Source organism: Agelaius phoeniceus, chromosome 8 (assembly GCF_051311805.1).
Source record: "Agelaius phoeniceus isolate bAgePho1 chromosome 8, bAgePho1.hap1, whole genome shotgun sequence".
NCBI lineage: Eukaryota > Metazoa > Chordata > Aves > Passeriformes > Icteridae > Agelaius > Agelaius phoeniceus.
In genome coordinates, this window is record NC_135272.1 from 30,277,095 (window position 1) to 30,300,143 (window position 23,049).

At 44.2% G+C, this 23,049-nt stretch overlaps 1 protein-coding gene across 1 annotated transcript in view; it reads right to left on the bottom strand.

Annotated features, from left to right (window-relative positions):
* TRABD2B (TraB domain containing 2B) overlaps positions 1 to 21,958 on the bottom strand; it is a 264,555-nt gene extending 242,597 nt beyond the window's left edge. Inside the window, exons 1-2 of the mRNA XM_054638614.2 lie at positions 21,766 to 21,958; positions 20,773 to 21,333 (exon numbers count right to left, since the gene is read on the bottom strand). Coding sequence (XP_054494589.2) covers positions 20,773 to 21,333; positions 21,766 to 21,873 — 669 coding nt within the window. The 5' untranslated portion in view covers positions 21,874 to 21,958. The remainder of the gene's footprint in view (positions 1 to 20,772; positions 21,334 to 21,765) is intronic.
* Positions 21,959 to 23,049: the final 1,091 nt, after the last annotated feature.

The following is a 23,049-nucleotide window of genomic DNA, read 5'->3' on the forward strand; positions in this document are numbered from 1 at the left end:
GTCCTGCACAACTCCAAGAAGCCCCTCAGAGCCCTTGCTCCACCTTCCCCATGTGTAGTCAATGTACTCAAGCCTTGCAGGTCGGCTCCTGAGTTTGGCCCTTTATGAATAGATCACTATGCTGGCTGCTCCAGACGTACACAGCCAGTTGTATGTGGTGGAGAATCGTAAGCAAGGGCAGGAATGCTTATTTGGCAGCCTTTCCCAGCCTCTGAGTGTCTACTGACTTCTTTTTTTTTCTTTTCTTTTTTTTTTTTTACGTCTCTGTCACCTAATTTTTAAGCTGGGTTTTGATCTTCTCTGCCAACATAAATCAGAGAGAGAGAGTCACTCCAGACTGACATCAAGTGGGCATGTGCAAGCTTCAGAGTGCTGTGTCCAACCATCTGCACATCTTGCAGCAGATGGGAGCTGGGATAAGTGACCACACATTTCAACCTGCAGTCTCACCCCTTGGGATCAGCTGGGGCCTGTTCCCTGTCTGTTAAGTCAGCAGCCAGGTGAGAGAAGACAGGTCACTGGTGAAGAAAAGAAACAACTAAGAAGCCCTGCTATTTATGTACAACCTGCAAGCTCTCACCCACTCTTTCCATATATATATATATATATTTTCTTGCTTCTGCAATTAAAACACATTACTTAAGGAGAATATAATATTTCATGCTGAAGAGTAAATTGGAAAGCTGTGGTTTTCATTTACATGAGTTAAACCCACAAGGGACAGCTGGAATGGCAGTTACAATTAGGCTGCCCATTAGGATGCATTAGATGACATTAACCCAAGACCTCTCAGGTCCACCACAAAGCAGTCAGGCTGCAAGGGAGTTTAAGAGCAACCTAGAGCTTTCTGGTGACACTCATGTTCAGTGCAAACATTGGAAGGGAGTCATTTTCCCTCTCCGTGACATGGCACATGGTCAGTGTTGCTGCTTCCAGACTACAGGGGCTTGGCATTTCTTCTAAAGCCTTTACAAGGCTGAAATCAAATGCTGCAACAACCCTTTCACTTCAACAGAAAAGCATTCCAGAAATGCTATGCAAAATGCACCAGCAAACACAGCCAGACAAGGGTGTAACCAATCAGACTCCATTCCCAAATACTGCTTATTCATCCTTCCCATGCGTGGTTGTTAAGATTGGAAATTATCCATCTTCCTGGTAAAGAAAGAAATAAATATATACTGAGGTATCAATCCACTGAAGTGCTACACAAGCACTACTGCTTTTGCAGTATCTACCATGGCTGCTTATCTAGGCTGTGATTTTTCTCCTGGGATCCAGCTTCATGAGTCGTCAAAGACAGACCATGAAACACCATTCAAGTATTAAAAGACTCATAGGAAGCTTGCAATGAACTTAAACGACAGAGTGCCTGCAACTCAGAGTACCTCCTGAGATTTCACTCACATAATAACTGAATTATTAACTAAAGAAAGAGTAGTGTGTGGAAAAATGAAGCCACTTGCTTGTATGTGGCTAGAGTTCTACAGGGATTAAGAAGATATTTAAAAACACCAACATTTTTCCAAATGTCTCCTTAGTTATGAGAGGAGACTTGCCAATTGGAGATCATGAATGCTTTAAGGGAAAACAATCACTCACAACTAGATGCACTGCTGAGACATGTTTGAAGTCCCAGAGACCCGACCCAGTCTCGCTTGCATCACACTACCTGATCCTCTTGAAATCACCAGCAAGCTCCTGTTTGTAAAGCTGCAGAAAATCAGTCATAGCTTTTCACAAAAATGCTGAGTTGTCCATGTCAAGAAAATTATAGAAAGTCAGGCTATGGGCAGGAGGGAGAGAGTGTTAGAAAAAGAGAGCATTGTTTATGGAACATGAAAAGCTCCAGCGACACAATATATGGAATTCGGAGGGAACAGGCCCTCCTTTCTTTCTGTACAATTCAAATAATTCCAATGGCAGACTGGATATTCCCCAAAACGAGTTAAAAAAGCACAGGGCTGTCAAAGCAATTTAGAAAGGGAAAGCTGAAGTAAACATGGTGACTTTTTTTAAGGCTTAATGCTTGGAAGACCTGAATGTTACCCTAGTGTATGCTTTCCATAGAATAGAAAGAAGTAATAGCTGGATACGCAGCCCAGTGCAAGGAGACTGCTTGGGCATCTACAGAAAATGTGTGGAAGTACCCCTAGAAAAAATCTCAGCTCAAGATGATAACACATACACGTAACTCTAACCCTATCTAGGGTGGTTCTAGGTTCTGATTAAGGAAAAAAAAATCCTTATGAAGTCCTACTACTAACTTGGAGTTGTTGTCTTCAGTAATGAGACTCCTACTCAACCAGGATATTTTAAAAATCAGTAAAGCAGACAGTTTTTATTGCTTTCATGCTTCTGCTTTCATGAAGACAGGGATTTATCATTAAAAGTCATACTTTCCATAACTCTATTCTTCTTGCTACTGTTTTACCTCCTTACTCCTGCCCCAAGTAGGAACTAACCCCTGAATCTGAGGGACTCTTTGGACATTCTAATTTCAGGCAAAGCCTTGTGCAAAGCATATGTAGGACACTATTCTCCTTTGCTATGGAAAGATGAATTCCATCATTTTGCAGGATTCGGTTTTCATTGAGAAAAGGAGAGGTAACACTATTTCCACCTACCTGTCATTTTTATTTATATGTATATACATGAAATTGTGATTAGATTATGGTAAGTATAATCTTGAATAATTGGATCTAAACACGTAAGATTAGTGTAATCACAAGACTTCTATTCAGCTAGGTCTAGAGCAACTACATGGAGTACAACTGCTTAGTTTATATATAAACTTTATTCCTCTAAAGGCTTCTGTTCTTTAAAATATCATTTTCACAGAGTTTGCATCAAACACAAAAAGGCTGCACACTTTGCTTATTCTGAGAGATAGTGAATTCTAGATCTTGCTCACTTACTACTGGAAAGACTTACTGCCTGGTGAGCAATGTCACCAGGATTCAACTTGTTTAAATTTCTACATTAATGGATGACCTGAAACCTAAAAAAGTCAGTCTGTCTTTCTCTTGCACAAAGCTTATCATCTAACTCATTCTGGACTCGTGTGTTTGAAGGAATGGGGTTTGCTTTGTTACTTTTCTGAACTGACTAGTGTGGTTTTGACTGAGAAGCTAAGAATCCCAGCAACAAACTGCATCCATGTAGTCTGAGCTGCCTGCTGTACTTCTTACAGAATGGGAGTATAAACTGGAGTATGGGAATCTAAGAACTAACCAACAATTCCTTTCATCTTGGAATAGAAAATTTCCTTCGATAGTTTTAATTATACTCAGGCAGACAACATGTTGCTGTTGGGTTTGGGGGGTAATCCCACTTTAGAACATATTTGCTTAATTGTTTCCATCAGAGGAGAACTTGAAAATATTTCTAGCTTTTAATTAGAAGGTTGGCAGCATCACTCTTAACTCTTTCTCAAATAACTCTGGATGCTGAGGCGTAGAATAAATTAATTTGACACATGCAGGATGTGCTCTGTAGAGCTCCTGACAGCCACGAGGTGTCTCTAGGAACTGTCCCAGAAGGGGTGTGAATCCTGGTTAACCAACGAGACAAAACCTGAAATTCATTCTCTGCAGAAGCCTGGTTTTTGTCTGCAGTTGTAAAAACTTTCTTTAATAAATGACTCCTAAAAGAGAGAGCATGATCTTGTCTATCAAATAACTGTGCAGTACTAGAACCAGAGAAAATATATTTACAGAGTTGAAGAATGGTAAAACAAGGGTCTACATCTGGAAGCAGTAAAGGAAAACCTTAAATATGTTAGGAAAAAGTTCCAACAGTGGAAGTCACTTAGACAAAGGAATACGTTTCTAGTTGAGAATGCATGAGGCAACGCTAGAAAGAGGTGCTTCAGAGATGAATTTTGAATTTTATCATAACAACACTATTTGGCTGTGTCATCAAGAGCATTAAAACCCATGCTGATTCTCAGAACTCAAAATCTCATAATCCAAAACCTACATCTGCATTTGGGCAGCAGCAAAGCACACAGCAAATTCTCTCTGCACAGCGCAAGTGGTCAGGACATAGAATACTGCTGAAATAGAGGAAACAGTGCCTTTGTCAGGGAGAGGTCATTGTCCTGATAGTCACTGTGTCCAAGGAATTAGCCAACATGGACTTTACTGACTGAATCTCTTAAACATTACTCTGCACTGACCAGGCAAACAGAAATAGGCATAACAGAATGGGAACGGATACAGAAATTGTTTAGAACCAAACAGCACAGCCAAACAAGAACTGCAAGCAGGAGCTTAAACTTTTGACTTAAAAGCTGAACTAGGCAGCTCATCTCCTTAGTGATAGAAAGAGGACATTTCTTAGGAGAAAAGAAAGAGGTAAAGCTTCAAAGTCCAAACCATGACCACCTCTTCTGACTTTCTCCTCAAGTGAAAGGGTAAGCTGGCTGTCCAGTGAGATCTGAGCTACAAAGATTGAAGTCCTGGAGCTGCAAGAGATGCAAACCCAGTATTTATACGACAGCTTTTGTGGTCTTCCATGTATGTGATTTTTATTTCTGAAATGAACTCCAAGCTAAGGCAATCCAAGAGAGATTTCCTTGATGAAATGTTGAGGTGAAACTGCCATGTCCTGCCTCCCATGTCATTCAACTGTACTTAAAGAACTTCAATGACCATGCACAGCATGACACTACTGATGTGAGCAGAGACCTGACCTGCTGCAAATCAGGTGTAATTACACATTAAGTAAGCTGTAAACACTATTACTCTCCTGACATCTCTAAAGAATTTTCTATATTCAACAGAGGTAAAGTCCTCCTATTTCAAATAACCTTCCAGTCAGGCATCCTGGAGCTGTGTTAGACAACTCCCACCAAGGAGGCACAGGAGGACTTTCTTCTCCCTTGGCAAGTTTATCCCAAGCTGCTACAAGATTTACATTTCTGTTGCTATCTACAGTTCAGTGGGGAAAAACAATATCTCAATAAAAAATTAAAAATTCAGCCTTTTCTATCTTTAATGTGTTGTTACGCACTAATAGCACAAAAATTTCCAACTGGGTCACTCACCAGATTGTTCTTTTACTGATGAGACTCATAGTTTTTCTAACTTCTCTTTAAATTTGAAATTGAGACATTTCAAGGAATGTTTCTTTCCTCAAATACAAAAAAAATTACATCAGCACTGTTTCTGTTTAAAAAAAAAAAAGACATTTTCCAAAAATAAATAGCTCTAATATCTTGCCCATCTTGCACGCAAAGAAATGAACACAAAAGGCCACGTCAGGACTGTCTCTTGAGAGCCCAGAAAACTCCTGCCTCCTCCTAACAGAGCTCTCCTGATAAGCTTGGAATAGTGCATAGAGCCCATGGAGTCCAGCTGGCCTAGGATGCTTCATGGATCATGGACAGGTATATCTCACATATGGAGAATGAGCAGAAGAAATAGTGAGGGGCGCTGCTATTTCAGAGCCTCATATACCCACCAAGGCTTTGTCTCATCCCACAAAATTTTCAGACACTTCAAGTTTATTCTCCCTGGACCCTGCATACTCCAGGCTGCATCCAGCTGCTGCTGAAGGAGCTGTACAGTGTGTACTGCACACCGGGCAGAGCAGCCACAGGAGGTGACAGAAGTCTAGCACAACTCTCCCTGTTTTCCATTCCCTCTGCCCTGCAGTGTTGTCCCTTGCACCCCACCCCTACATGCTGAACTGCCACTCAAGTCCTTGCCTTGAGCTGGCTGCTCTCCACTGCAGCAGATTCCAGTGGCAATGGTCCCGTTGTGCTGTGGATGGCTGGAGGCACCACAGGATGAGAGACACCAGCAGTGTGTAAGGCACAGCCCAAAGGAACCACAGAGCCTCAGTGTGGCTCACTGGCCACACCAAATGCCAGCCTCTGCTGAGTGCAGAAGGCTCTCAAGAAAGCACTAAAGTTTGAGCAAACACAATGGCACCTCTTACATTTGGACAAGCTGAGGTAGCCCAAGTCAGCTTAAAGCACCTCATTCACTTCAATCCTCTGCTTTGGACTTGGACAACCCTTTGCTCTTGACGGAAGGTGCCTCCTTCTGCTCTCCACAGAAGGTGTCATGAGTTACACATCAAATGCACAAGGCACAAGGCACATTACTGTCTTCTCTGAAACCAGGGGTCCTATTCAGGGCTGCCTGCCAAACTGCTGGATGAACCTGGTCACCCCTGAGGAATATAAGCTCTTGGGAAGAGGAGGAGAACTGGACAAAGACGACCAAGGACATACTCTTCCATTGATCCCAAATGTGGTGGGGAATTCAAAGGGCTTCAGACAAGAGGAAAGGTGCATTTGATGAAATAAAACCAGTATTTTTACCGTTTTGATAAACACAATGGATGATAAAAGATCTTGGAAGGCATTAACTCTACTTCACACTGGAGTGCTGTTAAAGCCAGCATGGCAAGAGACTATAACCCTGTAAACATATGTTGTGTATTAGATTTTGATCTGGCAGCTTGCTTTAATTTTGTTTTTTTAAGACTCCAGCTAGTTCCAAATACACTTCCATGTTTGTGTTCCAGCAAATGAGCAAAAGGCAGAATGCTTGAGCGACAGGGACAAAAGAATACACTGGACTATAAGTTCATTTAAAAAAAAGCCTCCATTAGTATTGGCACATTAGAAAGAGGACGACAAAAATATCAGCAATTTTTTTTTCTATCCCTTTCTCCAAGCTTTTTGTTTTTTCTGGTGTACACTTCACAGCTGCTGAGAACTGTAACGATTTTAGTCTCTTCTATCTGAATTATCAATATGCACAGAAGCGACAAAAGGACACCTTTCCAGCCAATTTTGTGACTCCTCACCAAAAAAGCATCCTCTGAATAGCAATTAGCCTGGGTCCCTGTAGGTGCAGACGAAGAAATTCTTTCAAGAGGCGTTTCAGACTGCTCAGGATTGAGAGTTCCAGCTCATATAAACAAACACTGTTACAAGAGGCAAAGTTGATATGGATTTATGCAAGGAATGCATAGACTGAATAAGCAATTTGATAATTAATGGAGTTGACAGGCACTTTCGAATAGTACTCAAGTATGTGCAGACTGAATGTTTTCATATACAAGCTGAACCAAAGACAGTATTAATTTTTAACCCATTTTATACCTAATCACTCAGATGAAGGAAACACATGCATTTTTTTTCCTCTTGGGTATTAGTTCTGACCTCCCAAAGCCTGACTATTGGGACATAAATCCTTTGCACTTAGTAGTATTGCACACAACAGACCCGTAGATGTCATGTATAGGATGATTTTTTTCTTAAAGACTGTTTGAAGAATGAACTTTCTGAGTATTGATTACTTCTTTTATGTCCCACAGCTTAAATGCAGCAGTTTTGCTCTTAACAAAGAGTTGAGAGCTTAGTTGCATGAGTTCAGGGAATTTCTGAAGAGCCCCTCATGACTAAAAGAAAATTTCTTTTATTACTGGCTTCCAAGCAAGCCAAACCACTGCTCCTACAAGCCCAGCTGCAGAAACTAAAGATGCTTAGTAAAGTCTCAAGCAAAGCACTGTCCCACCTGGCAGGAGATGATGGTAATTTATTGTGCATGGAAGACACTGTGACATTTTGAACTGCACAGGGAGAATGGAGCAGTAATATAACTGCTCCCACACAGGAATGAGATACTCAATGTTTTCTCAGTCTGGAACAGGTTCAGGGATGATGCCTTGATCTTTTTCACAACTTCACCCCTCTCAGGATCAGGAAAAAGGCGTCTAATACATTTGGTTTATGTTCTCATACCCTAGACAAGAATTATTTTCTAAAGGTTGTGTCCACAGAAACCACCTATGGAAACGAGATTTGGTCAGTCTTTCCTTACCCCACATCTCCTTCTCCTTTAGTGACAAAATCAAAAGGAGGATGTGGCAGTTTCAGTTCAAAACCAGGCACAAAGACAACAAAGACAACCACTTTCCAGGGCCTCCATAAAGGCATTGAAAGACCAGAAGGGACTACTTGGAAACACATAGTCTCCAGTCATTGAAGCTGTAGGTAATTGGAAAATACCTATTGAATGACCCCAGTTCTCCAGCAAAAGGTAGGTGAACTGTCAAATGGAGTTAGATTTGAGGTGCTTCAGGCCCATTATTCTGTCCAGCTCAACAGCAGACGCCTAGGAAAGCATATATTAAATATATCCTCTGTTAAAAGCCTTGTAGATGGGGCAGAATTCTGGCAGTCTGCTGGGAACCCAGCAGCAAGTCAACTTGCTATGACTGCTCAAACATCAAATGACACAGTGCTGCCTGCTAAGTGCCCTCCACTCCAACTCTGGCTGCAGCTGCCTTTGAAGAAAGGTGCAATGCCTTCTACATAGATGTACATGCCGAATAAAGTCTTTTAAAGCACGTGAGAAAGAAAACTGTCATCAAAATGTACCGAGCAATTATGGGTTGAAGGTTGAACTATTATTGCTTCATGCCCTCCCATTCCCCTCCCCTCCAGGGCGGGAAGAAAGGGGGAGGATTATTCATTTGTATTCAGGCACTTCATTAATGTTTATAAGAGAATCCAAACATGCAAGCAAAACAAGGACGAAACACTCGCGCCAGACGTGTGATGCGATAAATGTCACTGGAGCAAATATTTAGATCTGTTTACAGAGAGGCCTATTAAGTCCTTTTTGAAAAGCTGTGCAGTGTTGTGGCTTGGTTTCTGCCTAGCAGCTCCAGCGTAAACACATGGAAGATGGCTAAGTCTCTCTCTCTCATTTTGTTATGACATCTGGAAACCTAAGGAGGTTAGGAGAAGCCAACTGGCTGCCCGGCTATGATGTCTAGCTAGAGGGTCTGCCTGTTGAATGATGGCAGGACATGCGAAGTGGAACTGCTGAGCTCTCCAGCTTGTGCCAAAATCAGTGGATTTTCAACACAACAATCCCTCAACAAAGGTTGTTGCAACACACAGGACCTTGGTTCATTACCAATGATGCAAGTCTATGCTCTCTGCCATTTTTCAAGAACATTTGCATTTGAGAAAAACAAATTGCATTTGAGAAAAACAAATTGCATTTGAGAAAAACAAAAAGGGGTGGAGCCACTCTATTCAACAGGGATGAAGATGGGTCCCATAGTCCCTTGCCCAAAGAGCTGTAGGTTCTGGAGTTCACAATCAGCCTGGACTTCTCCAGATGTCCCCTTCCCATCCCCATCTCATCAACTCTAGCCCCTCCACATACAAATATTTCTTTTTCTAGGAGTACTAATAAGTTGAGAGGTGTAAGAGAAATTTATAGATGGAAAAATCATTGTCTTAGCCCCAGATGCAGTAACATAATTGGGGTATTTCAGCCTCTGAAGTGATGCCTCAGTTTCCCACACATTATGTAAGGCCTTACAGGTATGAAATTGTCTGTGTTGTGTATACAAAGACTCAGGGTTCTTTATCCACATGCCCAGCCTACTTCCCTTCATTTTGGAAGGAATGGTGCTCAGGCCACACAGATGTACAGGACTCTGCAGAGTGACCTCAAGTGGTGCTGACTGAATCGAAACACTTTTAGTTTTCCTTCTGACTTAGTGAGTTTAGTTCACTTTTTTCATGGCATCAAAAATTCAACATGAAATCACAAGTAACTCTACTTATTCTGGTTTTTAAGCCTATCAAAATAACATATAAATTAGAAGAATATTGACTAACATTTCTTTTCTCCCTCATTCTCTTAATAAATTATTTATCTACCTGAAACTCCTTTCTGCATAAACCAGCAGGAAAGACACCTTGCCTGGTTTCAAGAGATACAGTTTTGGATTGCCAACTTGTTTGATTTGTTTTAGTGGGAACTACACTGAGCTTTGCCTCAGAGAACAGGGGAACAGGTGCCAAGTCTTTTGGGATTCTCCCATAGTTATATTCCAAGCCATACCCTCAGGTCTGAGCACTCTTGGGAAAACACACCTCTTCCTTCCCTGACTGATAATGATGGATTATTGATGTTACAGTTAAACTTGTTGTTCTCTTAAAAAGTATAAGAAGGTTGTGATACTTCATGTTTTAGAAGAACAGAAAAATTCATGCAACCACTCAGCTGAACAGTAAATAAACATTGGTTGTCCCTACTGTTTAACAGGGATTAATCTTTTCAGACTTAAGCATCCAAAAGAATTTTTTTTACTGCTGAAGTTTTCCTTTCTAATTAGTGTCCCTGATTAATTCTTGCAGAAAATGTGCGACAGCTTAGTGGCTTGGTCTCAAACCATGGTCCCTTCCATAATGCTACATTCAGCTATTATTCTCTGCTTTTGCTGTGTTATACTGCTCTTAATATACCAGACTCATCAGGAGTGCCAGGCCTCAAAACATTGTCAGTAGCATGCCAAACATCCACAGGGAAGAGAGAGGAATCCCTTACCCTACTCTTGTTCAGCTACCTCCTGCTTTGGAGCTAACCCTTGGGTTATTTACGTTGAGTGACCTTGAGATAAATGGCATTTGGCAGGCCGCCGGATGACTTTGTGTTTCAAATCAAACATTCTCAGTTTCTCCCACACTGACAATGGGAATAATTCCTGAATGCATTTTTGGGGGTGGTTCTTCCCATCTCATTGCCTGCCATGGAGCTCTTCGGTAGCTACGTCAGGGTTGGTGAACTTTAGCTTGACTTTCTTGTTAGACTCAAGTACCAAGTGGTGTGTGTGGTTTTCTTCTGTGGTTTGGTCTGTGTGTGTGTGTGTATTTTCTCTTTGTCCCAGAGTGTCTGCACTGCTGGTATTAGAACTACAATTGTTCTATATATAAAGCAAAGATCCCTTGAATGATCTGCCAAAGGCTTTATCTGTGAACAATCTTTGTCTGTACTTGCTTTGCCGTTAACCAGTTTTGACTGTACTCCATAATGGCTGGAGTTGCTTTGCCTTAACTGATATGTATCAAAGAGAACTGCTAAAATTAACTGCTCATGAACTGTGTCCAGGATGTTAGATTAACTCATGTGGAATCCTTCACTGAACAAACTGATTTATGATGTGTTATGACATTGTTATTTGATGTGTTGCACAACAACTCAATTTTAAAAAATGAAGAGTGCTCCATTAATAAGAGATAAATCTTTCCAGTGTAATTCAAATGAATCTGCAGCAACTTTAGAGAGAGTGTGATAAGGGATCTTGTGTGGGTTTAGTGATTGTGTTTTGCATTCTTAGGAATATCTTCCACTGGGATCTCTTTGTCAGTAATCACAAAACCTATCCAAAATATGCCAAAATACATCACCTTTTGGGAGATTTTAGCTCTTTGTACTTCCTAAAATACAAAAGGGTACTACTGCAAGTGATTCCCAACAGCTAATACTTCCAGCTTTGAGAATGTACAAGTTCATCAATGATGCTTGCTTTCCACTTCAGAGCCATAATATGCTGTAGTCCCTACAGGGTAAATCCATTCCAAGCTTATCCAGCCACAGTTAACGCACAGCAAGTGCTCAGAGCTGTCAGTTTCATTTTTTAAGAAAAAGGCCCATCTTTGTACATTTAGATATAAATTGAGTATGTTTTTAAAGCAAGCACTATTCCATTACTGGAACATGAACCAGTGCAAATGCTGACCTTAAATTATGAAGTTCCTAGAGTGTGTTTCAGATGACTACATGTTAAAGGCTCAGATCTCTCTGGATACCCAGCTTCAACAAAAATTCCTTTGAAAGCAAGCTTGAGTTATACACTGTACAGTATGTCTCATTTCACAGCCAAGCCACTCAAGTTAATAAAGAAAATCCTCTCTGGCCTCACACAATTAGCTGGGTAAAAAGCTGGCCAATGCCAGTCTGCAGACAGGCAGATCCATAAACCTGGACAGTGTTTCATGCCTGCAAAGGCCTGTTGCCTTGAGCCTCTCAACTCCATCTTGCCACCAAACACCTGGATTATTTCAGGATGGTATAACCTGGTCTCATGGACTGAGGAGGTATTTTCTCCTTGGTATTCCGGTACTGGAAAGGAGAAATGCTGAAGGAGCTGAACTGCATCCCAGTTGTTTGAAGGCTAAGCCATATAAGAATTGATTTGGCCATAACTTTGTATTAGAAAACTTGACTTTGCTCACTTCTGGGTGTTTGTGAGCTATCTGCTCCAACAGGCAGACAATGAGCTTTTTTGAGAATGCTCTTTCTAGCTTTTTCCTGTCTTAATCAGGAAATTCATTATGACAAAGAAGGGTTTTTTGTATCATTAACTCATATGAAAATAACATTTTTAGGCCCTTTTTGCACACTTGTACCTCCCCTGCCCCTGTGATATCCCAAAAATAAAGAATTACTTCAGTTTGAAAACAAACTACAAGTTAGCATCCCACCTGACTCCCAGTATGTCAGGACCAGTTCCTCTCATGGTGTAGGGCTTAGCATTTTTACAATTAATAGTGCTGTGATGATTTTACCAGTGTTTTAGAATCAACAAGACACATTGAGACGTCCCATCACACTTCCTTCTGGCATAACATTTATCTCAGTAATCATTTCTAAAACTGTAAATCAATCACATGCCAGGAATACAAAGACCTTCAAAATTTTGGGCATGTTTCTCAAATCACCCTTTTGCCCTCTCCCTTCTCTGCTGACTCTGCAAACTCCTGCACTGTGAGCATTTGGTCTCACATTTAAATAAATATTCCCCATCACTATTATGCTGTCACCTGTAATAGGAAAAGGCTGCAAGAAATCAAAGGAGAGCTAAATTTGTGCAGTGGCAGAAAGCGTACAGAGAATAATCAGTCTTCATTGTGATTGTTAACAAAAGTGAGGGAGCCTAATGGAGACCTTGGATTTAGTACAGTCTCTAAAATATTGAGGGGATACTTTCAAGACACAGAACTGCCTACTTGAAAGCAATACTTTCCCTGTGTTCCTCATAACTTGACTTTTATTAAAATGGAAAGAGGTTAGAAAATAACTGTAAGATTTGTTTCCTTTTTCTCATTCTTTGGCTCAATAAGGAAGTCTGATGAATATTGCTTTGCTCTATGAAGGCAGATTCTTCTCTGTTTTATATATTGGAGATATCTGTGTCTCCCAACAAGTGCCCCAATGGAAGAGTTAGGGTAGCAGCATCAAGTAAGTTTAATTAAATCTGGTGGAAACATAAAGCATTTGTTGCTATTTCCTTAATTATGTTGATACAGCTAAGTAAACTGTCAATGACTGAATTCCTAGCTTTTTGCCCCATCTTAGCTAACTCCCACTTTGCAGGCATACCCAAGCATGAAGAACCTCAGGACTGGAATTCATATGGAAGGCTTCATAACTTCCACACTAACTGAGCCTAGGAAAAGAAGATATCAGATTTGTTTCTTTTTCTTTTTTTTACAATCTTTTCTCTGTGTGCTACTAGGAGTTTCTGGGGATGGTTCAGTGTTTTCCCTGGCCTCAAGAGACACTAGAATGGATACAACACACAGGATTCAGTCTGTCATTTCCAACACTGCTACCCACTGGCATGAGCTGCAATCCTGATTTTGAGGAAGTCAGGAATAAACATCTGACATCTCCAAGACTCTTCAACACCTCAGCATTGTTGCAGTGCCTGGACAGAGGTGATCAGCAGTGGTCCATTGATAATAAATCTAATTTTTACAATATTTCAGGGACAATGATTTCTTCAGGCATAACTGGCCTATGGGAGTCTATGTATGATGAGAAATGGGGTGTCCAGTACTATGCTAAATGACCCTCAGAGTGGAAAATCTTGGGTCTTTGATCTCATTCAAACTAAAAATACTTTTTCTAATGAGCCTCCTCAAGCCATACAACATCCATTTCAAAATGCTGAGCACATGGTTTTAATTTAAAGTTTTTACCAACTTTCATTTATATTGTGCTAGAAGTCCTGAAATTACTTGCACCAGAAGCTCTAAAATATTAGAAATCCAAATGTGAATGACTGGTGTTGGAATAACTAGTGATAAAAGCAGCAGACATGAGTGTGAATTCCTCCTTGAGCTTCTGACAGGTATTAACCAAGTCACTTTTCATTGTCCGTGCCTTTAAATGACAATTAGATCCAATAAACAGTAACAATTTTACAAGGTAGCTGTATTGTTCCATTGAGCACCAGAAAAAGCAAATTCATGGAGGTGTTGAGACACCATAACTACTAGCTGTTGTGATGGATACAGCCAGTCTTACAGTTTAGTTGCATGTCTGTTCCCACTCTGCACAGAGCATAGTCTTGCTCCAATTCCAGCCCAAGAACTGAGGTATTAAGTTCAAACACTGATATGTTCAGTTTTAAGCTCTGCAGGCACCAGTTTAATTTCTGGTGTCTCAAGCAAGATGGAAACTATAATGCTTTTGGGGTTACAGAAGGAGTATTAAGTTCAAAAATTGTTGCAATGTTCAGAAAAAAATCTCTTAGTAATTGCAACCAAGAAATAATTTGAGAGATTCCCAAAGATACTGAAATTTTGTCATCAGCCTACAGTGCTTTCTGCAGATTTTAAGTATAGTGGTATTGAGCATCTGTACTGGCTGTCTACCTGGAAGAGGGATTAGGGAAAGTGTGAGAACACAAGGCAGATATGTTTCCTTGCAAAATGGGGCTCTTCCAACACTGACCCTTGAAAGTTAAAACCAAGGAAGTTTCTAAAATACCAATCATTGCTGAAAATGTCTTTTTTTTGCTATAACTTAAACACTGTCCTCTGAGGATGCCAGTTTACAGTCATTCATCCAAGCTGGCAGGGAACCTCACTAATAAGACCAAAAGATGAAAGAAATCACACAAAGTTCCCATGGTTTAAGCAGTAACACTGTGATTTCTTCTGCCTTTTACCTGTCTCATCAACTCCTAACAACAGTGAAAACATTAATAAGGGTTTGCAGTGTAAAGCATAGCACAGGGGAAACCTGTTATTTTACAGTATGTCCCTCTGAAGTCCCTAAATATGCTTTGCCAGGAGCCTTGCCACTGATCTCCTCTCTGCAGGAGTGCAAGGTGAGTGAGTGCCCTTGTGTAAGATCATTTCTGGCCTTTGCAAGCCCAAATGATGTGGGCTGCCTTTATAACGTGGATTGCTACTCACTAGGGAGCTGAGGGGAGGCTGTTAAAGACTTTCTGAGAACTGTAGGTTGCACTATACTTCAAGTGGAGGATTTTAGGGTCAATGGTTCATTCTGTTTATAAGCAAAGCACTCTGGGCCTGAAGGAGGATCCTGACTGCTGCTGCAACAGCATCACAAAGTGACAGCAAATAACAAACAGATTGAAAATCATCACTGTGAAAATACCATTTACTAAATAGGGGCAATACCATTTACTAAACAGGGGCTAACCCAGTATCTACTGGGTTAGGAGCTCAGAGGTGGCAAACAGACACAGGAAAAAATGGCATGATTCTGCAAGATTTGACTTCTATACACTGGTAAAGTTAAGCTGCCACGGGTACAGTAGGGACTCCCCTGAGTGTCTGTCACACTGTTTTCTGGGGATTTTGCCCTTTCAAGAACCACCTTACAAAGATATAATTCCTACCTAATACCAATTACAGGCAGCACCCATAATTTTGCAAACAAATCAACCAGCAGAATCCTCCAGACCTGCTCGTGGAGGCAGGTACACCTGCCTTGGGCTTGGATGTTACCAACAAGGGTGTGAAGGATCAGAGGGAAAGGGAGGGCTCATACCCGACCTGTTGTACAAACACTTCTGGCAGTTATATACACAATAAATAAAACAGATGAATTGCCAGCTGCCCCTCGAGCCATCCTTAGGGACTGGCTGCTTTCTTAATAGCCATCAAATGCCTGGGTGAGCCTTCCAAGGGGCTGTGGGGCAGGAGCACACAGTCACTGGCTGTACAGAGCAACACCTACATGGGGGTACAGCTATAAAATGTCAGCTGCTGATCCTTTCAGGTGTTACTGCCACTACTGTCATTTTAATACTTGCATAGTTTCATCCTCAACAGCTCCCCTGGTGAAGACATAAAGCAGCTCCCACTAGTACTTAAAAGGAATTAAATGGAAGGATTTCTATTTTTGCTATATGAATTTCTACCCCGAGGTTAATTTTGCTGGAGGAATTTTTTTACCCTGGGGCATAAGGGGGTGAAGGGAATGATAGTTTAACAAAAGCCAGCAAGCTGAAAACTGTGCACACTATGTATAGCTATGTGAAATCAAACCCTTTAACAACATTTCTTTCAAACCATTCAGCAATCAAAACAGGTAATGCTGTTTTTGATGACTCCTGATCTCTTCACAAAGCCTGAAATTCTATAAAAGCAAGAAGATGCCATTTCTACTAGGCAAAATCCATTTTTATTTCAAAAATTTTTAAAAAATCAGTAATACTCCCTCATATAAACTATGCAGACTATTAAAAGTCAGCTAGCTCTGAAACTGAGCCCTTTAATTCAGCTCAGAAAACTTTGGGCCCTGATCTTTCATTAGGACAAATAAGTACATTTCTCTTGAAGTCAGTTACACTGGTCCTGTCAGCTTGGAGAATCCCAGCTTTGTGATCACAGAAATGTTTTGTTTTTCAAGAGGACAGGGCACATTAAATAGAGAGTCCAGGATGTGGCCCTGCCTATATATTACTGTGTATATTACTGTTTTGCCACTGAAGGTCCAGCTTCGAGGCTGCAGAGCTGTCAGTGACCAAACATGATGGACCACCCATGGGCCTTTTATTAACCAGCACTTGTTCCCCCCTCTAATCCTATCACCAGAGTAATCAAAGCTGCCATGTCCCAGGGTTTGATGGAACAGCAGGACCTGGGAAATGAAAACTGATTTTGTTAACAAAGTCATTCCTGCCCCATGAATGCTGTCTCATTGGTAGAAAGCTGGGAGATGAGGTTTATTTGTGCAGAGAATGAGGCGGCAAAGAAATGAAAGGGGGAGAATGGTGAAGTGTGAAGTTTAATCTGGCACAGTCTGAAGTTTCTTTCTTTGAGGCTGTCTCTGATCCAATCAACACTGGTTTGATATTTAACATCTCCCCCTGCAGTTGGAAATGATACCAGCCAGAGGAGACCAGAGTCAGGGCTTCCCAAACAGCCAAAGGGGAGAGAAGGGGGTGCTGGCAGCTCCTCACCAGCCTGACAGCTTCCCTGCCAACAGACTGGCAGGAAGCTGGACCTTGATACAAAATTTCCCCTACAAACATTGGGATTCAAGGCATCTGCTATGAGCTGAATGCAGGCTGTCCCTGAGGAGAGCAAGCTTGGGATAGGATGGGATGGGAAAGGGATTTTAGTTCTAATGTGGAGGAAGGGCTATGAACACTGTCTGGGACTGTGGACCCTGCTGAGAAACAGGATCAAACACAAGCAAGACATGCCACCCACCTCCCCAGGGAACAGCAGTTTGGGTAGAGCAGTAAGACCTTCCCCTTGCTGACTGTACAGACCTTCAGTGGGGACACACTGCAATCACTCCAGGGTGATGGGGGTCCCAAGACAGCCCTGGGCCATCAGGGAGGATGCACCAGACCTGAGCAGCTGCAGGAGCCACCATCACAATTCTCCTTACTCCAACAATAGCCTGGGGAAAGCTTCCCATCATAGACCCACATGGGGGTCCCAAAGAGGAGAGAGAGTTTAGCCCTAATCCCAGCTGGCCCTCAGAAAACACAGGGATGAGCCCTCACAGCCAGTAGTGGCTGCAGTGCCTCTGCCAGGATTCCACAAGAAGGCCTGCACTGTCATCTACCCCTCACCAATTCGCAGCCCTGGCCAACTTGATTTTTGCCCTTTTCTGGCCACTCTCTACATAAACATCAGTGCTGTCAAACAAACTTGTCTGCTTCCTCTTCTTCACCTGCCTCAGCTCTTTCTGTCCCACCTCCCATGAAAACCCTGAAATTTCAAATACCAAGGAGCAGTAAAATTTCAGCCTGACCCAAGCCTGCTACCAATTCCCCTGCATCCAGGCTCCCAACACTGCCTTCTGCTGGGATTCAGACACCTTGACACCAGCTCGACCATACCAGGGCCCGGACCAGCAGCTGCCAGAGTCCCAGGAGGTGGGATAACACTTCCCCCCAGGATCCAAGCAGGAGGATGGGAGTGATGTGGAAAAGCGGCAGGAAACACTGTGCAAGGGTTTCAGGGGGAGCAGAGCATCAAACTACAAAGTTTCGGGGTTTACAATAGAAAACAATGCTCCCTGCCCTACCTGCAGGAGCTGGCTCTCCAGGAAGCAGCTAATTATATGAGCCACCTTAATCTTTTTATCCGGCTAAGACAATCAACATTTCAAAGCCACGCACAGAACGTTTCAAAGATCGTTCCTGGTCAAAAATGCAAGTGTATCCACTTTCTTTCAGAGCAGATCAAAACCAAGTACCACACCGGGACCACTCCTAGATTTCCTCCTCCTCACGGTATCAGATTAACAGATTTGGTGCATGTAGTCAGATTAAATATTTGCAGTAGCACAAAGCTGCCTTTGAGGAGAAGAAGTAGGGAAAAAAAGCTTTTTTTGTCTTTTTTTATAATTTGCTTAGGGCAAAAATACTGGACTTTGGGGATGTGGGAAACAAAAGCATTGACATGATTCAGCAAGGCTCAGTCCTAAAACCTGAATTCTGAATGCAGAAATAATGTGCAGTGTTCCTGTAATAGTAATGCTGAAAACAGGTAAAAAACCGCTGATGCCCTTAGCAGATTTGGGACTATAATTTATCACAGATGTTCTCATCAAACTGTGCAAACACCCTGCGAGACAAAAGCTGCTCAATTTCTGATTTCCATTTTAGTGGGTTTTAATTATGTGTTGCTTAAGGAAGGCTCCAAGACCTGGAATTGGGAGGTGAAACCTTGCAATACTAATCCACTCCACTAAATTAGCACAGTAATACACCAAGCAGTAGGACTGCCAGACGGTGTGATAACATTACAAATTACTATTGTTAAACAACTAGCCAGGTGTCAGGATGCACGGAAATCTAGAGGAAGCAAGAAAATAAATATCTGGTTTGTTTGGTTTAATTTTGTCTCCTGTTGTTCTGGTGGCCTTGTTCCCAGAAAAAGCTTCAATCTAGGAAAATTCCTCCTGAACACTGATCTATTTCAGCAACTTTGTCAATTCTCTCTAACAATTAAAATGGAATGTATTGTTTTAATCAGCACAAATGTTTTGCATAAATGACTGTCCTTTGCTTGCCAATAGCAGTAATACCTTTACTGTTCTTTTTAGATTATTTTTGGAGCAAAATGAATGGGAAATTTTTGTTTCTATTTAAAAGTTGGACAGAAACAATTATGGTTAAGGGCAGCAGTGAGTTTTGTACTCTGTCCCTTTTCCTTTCTCTGTTGCTCACTCTCTCTGAAAAGAAAAAAATGTACTATGATTCACATTTAAAAGGCTTCCAAGTGCTACGTTTTTAACCAGGTGCTTTCATGTGCTTGATTGTAACTGCCATTTTTGACCTAATACAACCAAACACTATAGGATGTCTGGAATGGTTAATTATTTTTACCTCACCTTAAAGAAGGGGCTCATCAGAGAAGATAGGCACTTAAACCTTTCAGAGAGAATAGTGTAAAACGAATTCCTTGATTTGGACATGTGTTAAATAATGCAAAGGTCCTGAGGGGCTTTCTTTTAATTATTTTTGCTGATAAACAAGAAAATACATTCAAAAGTGTATGGAACAAATCTGCTCTGAAGGCTGTATGCAGAGTTAAGACTCCTAGTTGAAATATGGATGAACCAAATGTTAGTGAAAGCCAGACTTTTTCCCCTTCAAATAGCTCCTACTGGACTTCAGGGGAGCAGGGGGTGAAGGCACTCTAAGGACATTTTAATCACACCGAAGATTAGTCCTTTAATCCTTATTCCCCAACATCACCAAGAATTTTTTTGGTCAAAGTAGGACAGTAAGATAAGGCTGGAAATAGACCGACCCAAAACTAATGACGAAAAGCAGGTTAAAAATGAAATATCATAGCAGTAACTGACACCATCTTAAATCTCCCCCGGATTATTTGTTTTCTTCCACACACGTTCATTTCCTCAATTTCTAGTAAATCTCATTTCACATAAACAGTTCCACAAAGCAAAGTCAATAGCTGTTACTGTGTTCCTCATTAATCCACTGAAATGAAATAGATCTCATGGCTTAGTATTTGGCTGTTTAAAGCTAAATCCATTGAAAGAATTCCGGAGTCCAGTTACACCAATAACTTTTGTTTCTTATCCTACATCCTTTTCTGTTTGCTGAAATTTACCTGCTCTAAAATGAAATAAACCCATGCATATTGCACACTCAATTTCCCCCAGTACAAGGGCAACATGAGCCACTTTGTTTTGACCCGGAGTGACCACTAAAAAGACAACTGACAGTTTGCATGCACTTAAATCAATCTGAACAATGTGGAAATTCCTATTTTCATTGTTCATGCTTCATCCTCTTTCTGACAAGTACCACAGAGCTGCTTTACTTCAAAACAAACAAACAAACAAAAAATCAGTTTTTGCCCGGCTCCGGGACAGGATGGGAAGCATGTAAGTTTCCCTCACAAGTGGCAGGCAAGCAGACACACACATTCACACCCTGGACATTTGCCTCTCAAATAAATTATACACGTGATACACACGCAGCACTCCCCACGCACATCACGGGGGTTCTGCAGGCAGCACGGATCGGCATGATGGAGAACAGGCAGCCCAGCACAAAAGCTCTGGAGGCCCAGGAGTGACCACCCCACTGCAGAAGCTTGGGGTTCACCCCCATCAGCTGATGGAAGTGCAAGGACAATACACCCCATATCCTGGGATAAGACACGAGGCCCAGAAGCCTCCTTACCTGGGAGAAGTTGAGCCCATTCAGCGGGTGACACTGCTCCTCCACCCGCTCCACCGCACCCGTCTTCTTCTTCATCCTCTCGGCCTCCTGGGCGAGGTAGAGATCGAGCACCGGCACCCCTCTGGAGCGGATGTCCGTCTCCGTCAAGGAGTTCACCATGAGCATCACCCAGACGGGCCTCTTGCGCTCCCAGTTCCCGGCGATGGCGTTGAAGAGGTAGTCGGCATAGAGCCCTTTGCCCCGCTGGTCCGGGGTCATCCAGTGGGGCAGCATCAGCTTGATGTAGTCCAGGTGGCGTTTGAGGCGGCGGTACAGCTCCCGGGGCAGCACGTCCTGCAGGTTCTCCCCGTGGGGCAGCATCTGGCAGCTGGCCAGCCCCGAGATGGTGTACGGGTCCGTGAGGTCCAGCTCGAAGTAGACGCTGGAGCTGGCGTGGAAGGCGGCCTTGGAGTTGTCAGGGATGAAGTCCCAAACTCGCGTGTAGGGCACGTGGATGGTGCCGAAGAGATAAGCGGGGGGGTCACGGCGAATGGTCCAGAGGAAGGAGTTGAGCTCTCCTTGCTGCGGGGGAGACAGAGGGGCTGCTCAGTGATGGAGGGGCACAAAGGAAGGAGACAGCGATGCCACCCTCAGGGCTGCCCGCAGGGCAGGAGGAGCGGGCGTCCCGCTTCCCCCTCTCCTCGCACCAGCCCCACGCGGGCTCGCGGCGAGCAAAGCCCACGGGCACCATGAGGCCCGCGTGGGGCTGGGTCCCGCCGTGACCCCCGATTGCCGCGGGGGACGCGGCCCGGGCCCCTCCGCGGGGCACACGCGGGGCAGCGCCGCCACACCTGTGGGGGCCACGCGCGCCCGCGCGCGCGGAGCCGGGTGGGGGGGGGGGATCCGTCCGCGCGCCCCCGTCCCGCCCGCGCCCCGCGGCCCCCGCGCGCCCCGCGGACACGCGCGCATCCCCCGCGGGCGGGCGCGCCCCCGGCCCGGCCCGGCCCGGCTCACCGAGCGGGGCAGGTCGCACTGCCCCGTGTCCATCTGCTCCCGCCGGGCCGCGGCGTCGGGCAGGAACCCCCCGAAGACGAAGCAGATCAGCGTCAGGTTGAGTTGCATCCCGCTTCCTCTCGGTCTCCTCTCTCTCCTTCCCAGATGAGCCTTTTTGGATTTCTAGGATCTTTTTTTTTTTCTCCCCCCTCCTCCTGCTCTTCCCCTTTTTTTTTTTTTTAGCCTTTTTTTTTTTTTATTCAAACAAACTTTGCCAGTCCCATCTGCATCTGACAAGTGCAGGGGGAAGGACTGGCTGCCCCCTCCCTCCCATGCTCTCCCCCCTCCCGCCCTTTCCCACCCCCACCCCCTCTGGCTCCGGGCTTGTCAGAGGCGCTGGATGCTTTGGGGAGGACGGTTCTCATCGCCAGCCTCCGCCATGCTTTGGTGTTGCAGACCGGAGACGCTCCTTCCCGCCCCGCCGCTTCGGGAGGAGGTTGGGAGGAGAGGGGCGGGGGGGGAGAAGAGGGGGAAAGGGGGGGGGAGAGCAGCCAGAAAGTTTAAAAAGTTTAAACCCAAGATTTTTTGGACTGGTTTTTTTTTTTTTTTCTTTAATTCGGCGGTCCAGAAGGGGTTCCCGCGGCGCCTTGCGGAAGGCAGGCGGTGCTCGGCAGGGCGGCGGCGGCCCCCGCACTCCCGGCCCCGCTCCGCGCTCCCCGCTCCGGAGGCCGGACCCGCGCGCCGGCGGAAAGTTCCGCGCAGCCGCCCCGGCCCGCCCGCGCCTCCCGCCGCCAGCGGCCGCCGCCAGGGGGCGATGGCGGCCCAGCGGCGGCCGCGGCTGAGGGGCGGCGGCGCTTGCCCGGCGCCCGCCCGGCCCGCGGCACCTGCGCGGCGAGTCCCGCGCGTTAAACACCAACAAACAGCGCGGAACCGACAAGTTCCGACATCCTCACGCTCGATCAGTTGACAGAGTCAGTCCGACGGGGCTTGTCACGGGCAGGAACCGAGGGCAGCCGGCTCTGCGGGGGATGCCCTGGGGCGCCCCCGCTCAGCCCGCGCTGACCCGCGCGGTCAGGACGTGTCCGGCTTCCCCCGGCCCCTCCGAGCCCGGCGGGGAGGGCAGCACAAGGACGTGGCCCTGCATGGCGCGGGCAGCACCGTGCCGCGTACCTCAGCTGTCCTCACCGGGACCTCTGCCTCCTGAGCTGCACAGGAGGAGGGAAGGAAGGAAACTTGGGAATTTTCAAACATGAATCATTAGCGATCCATCTTCCACTTGGACCGAAAAGCCTCAGCAACACGACC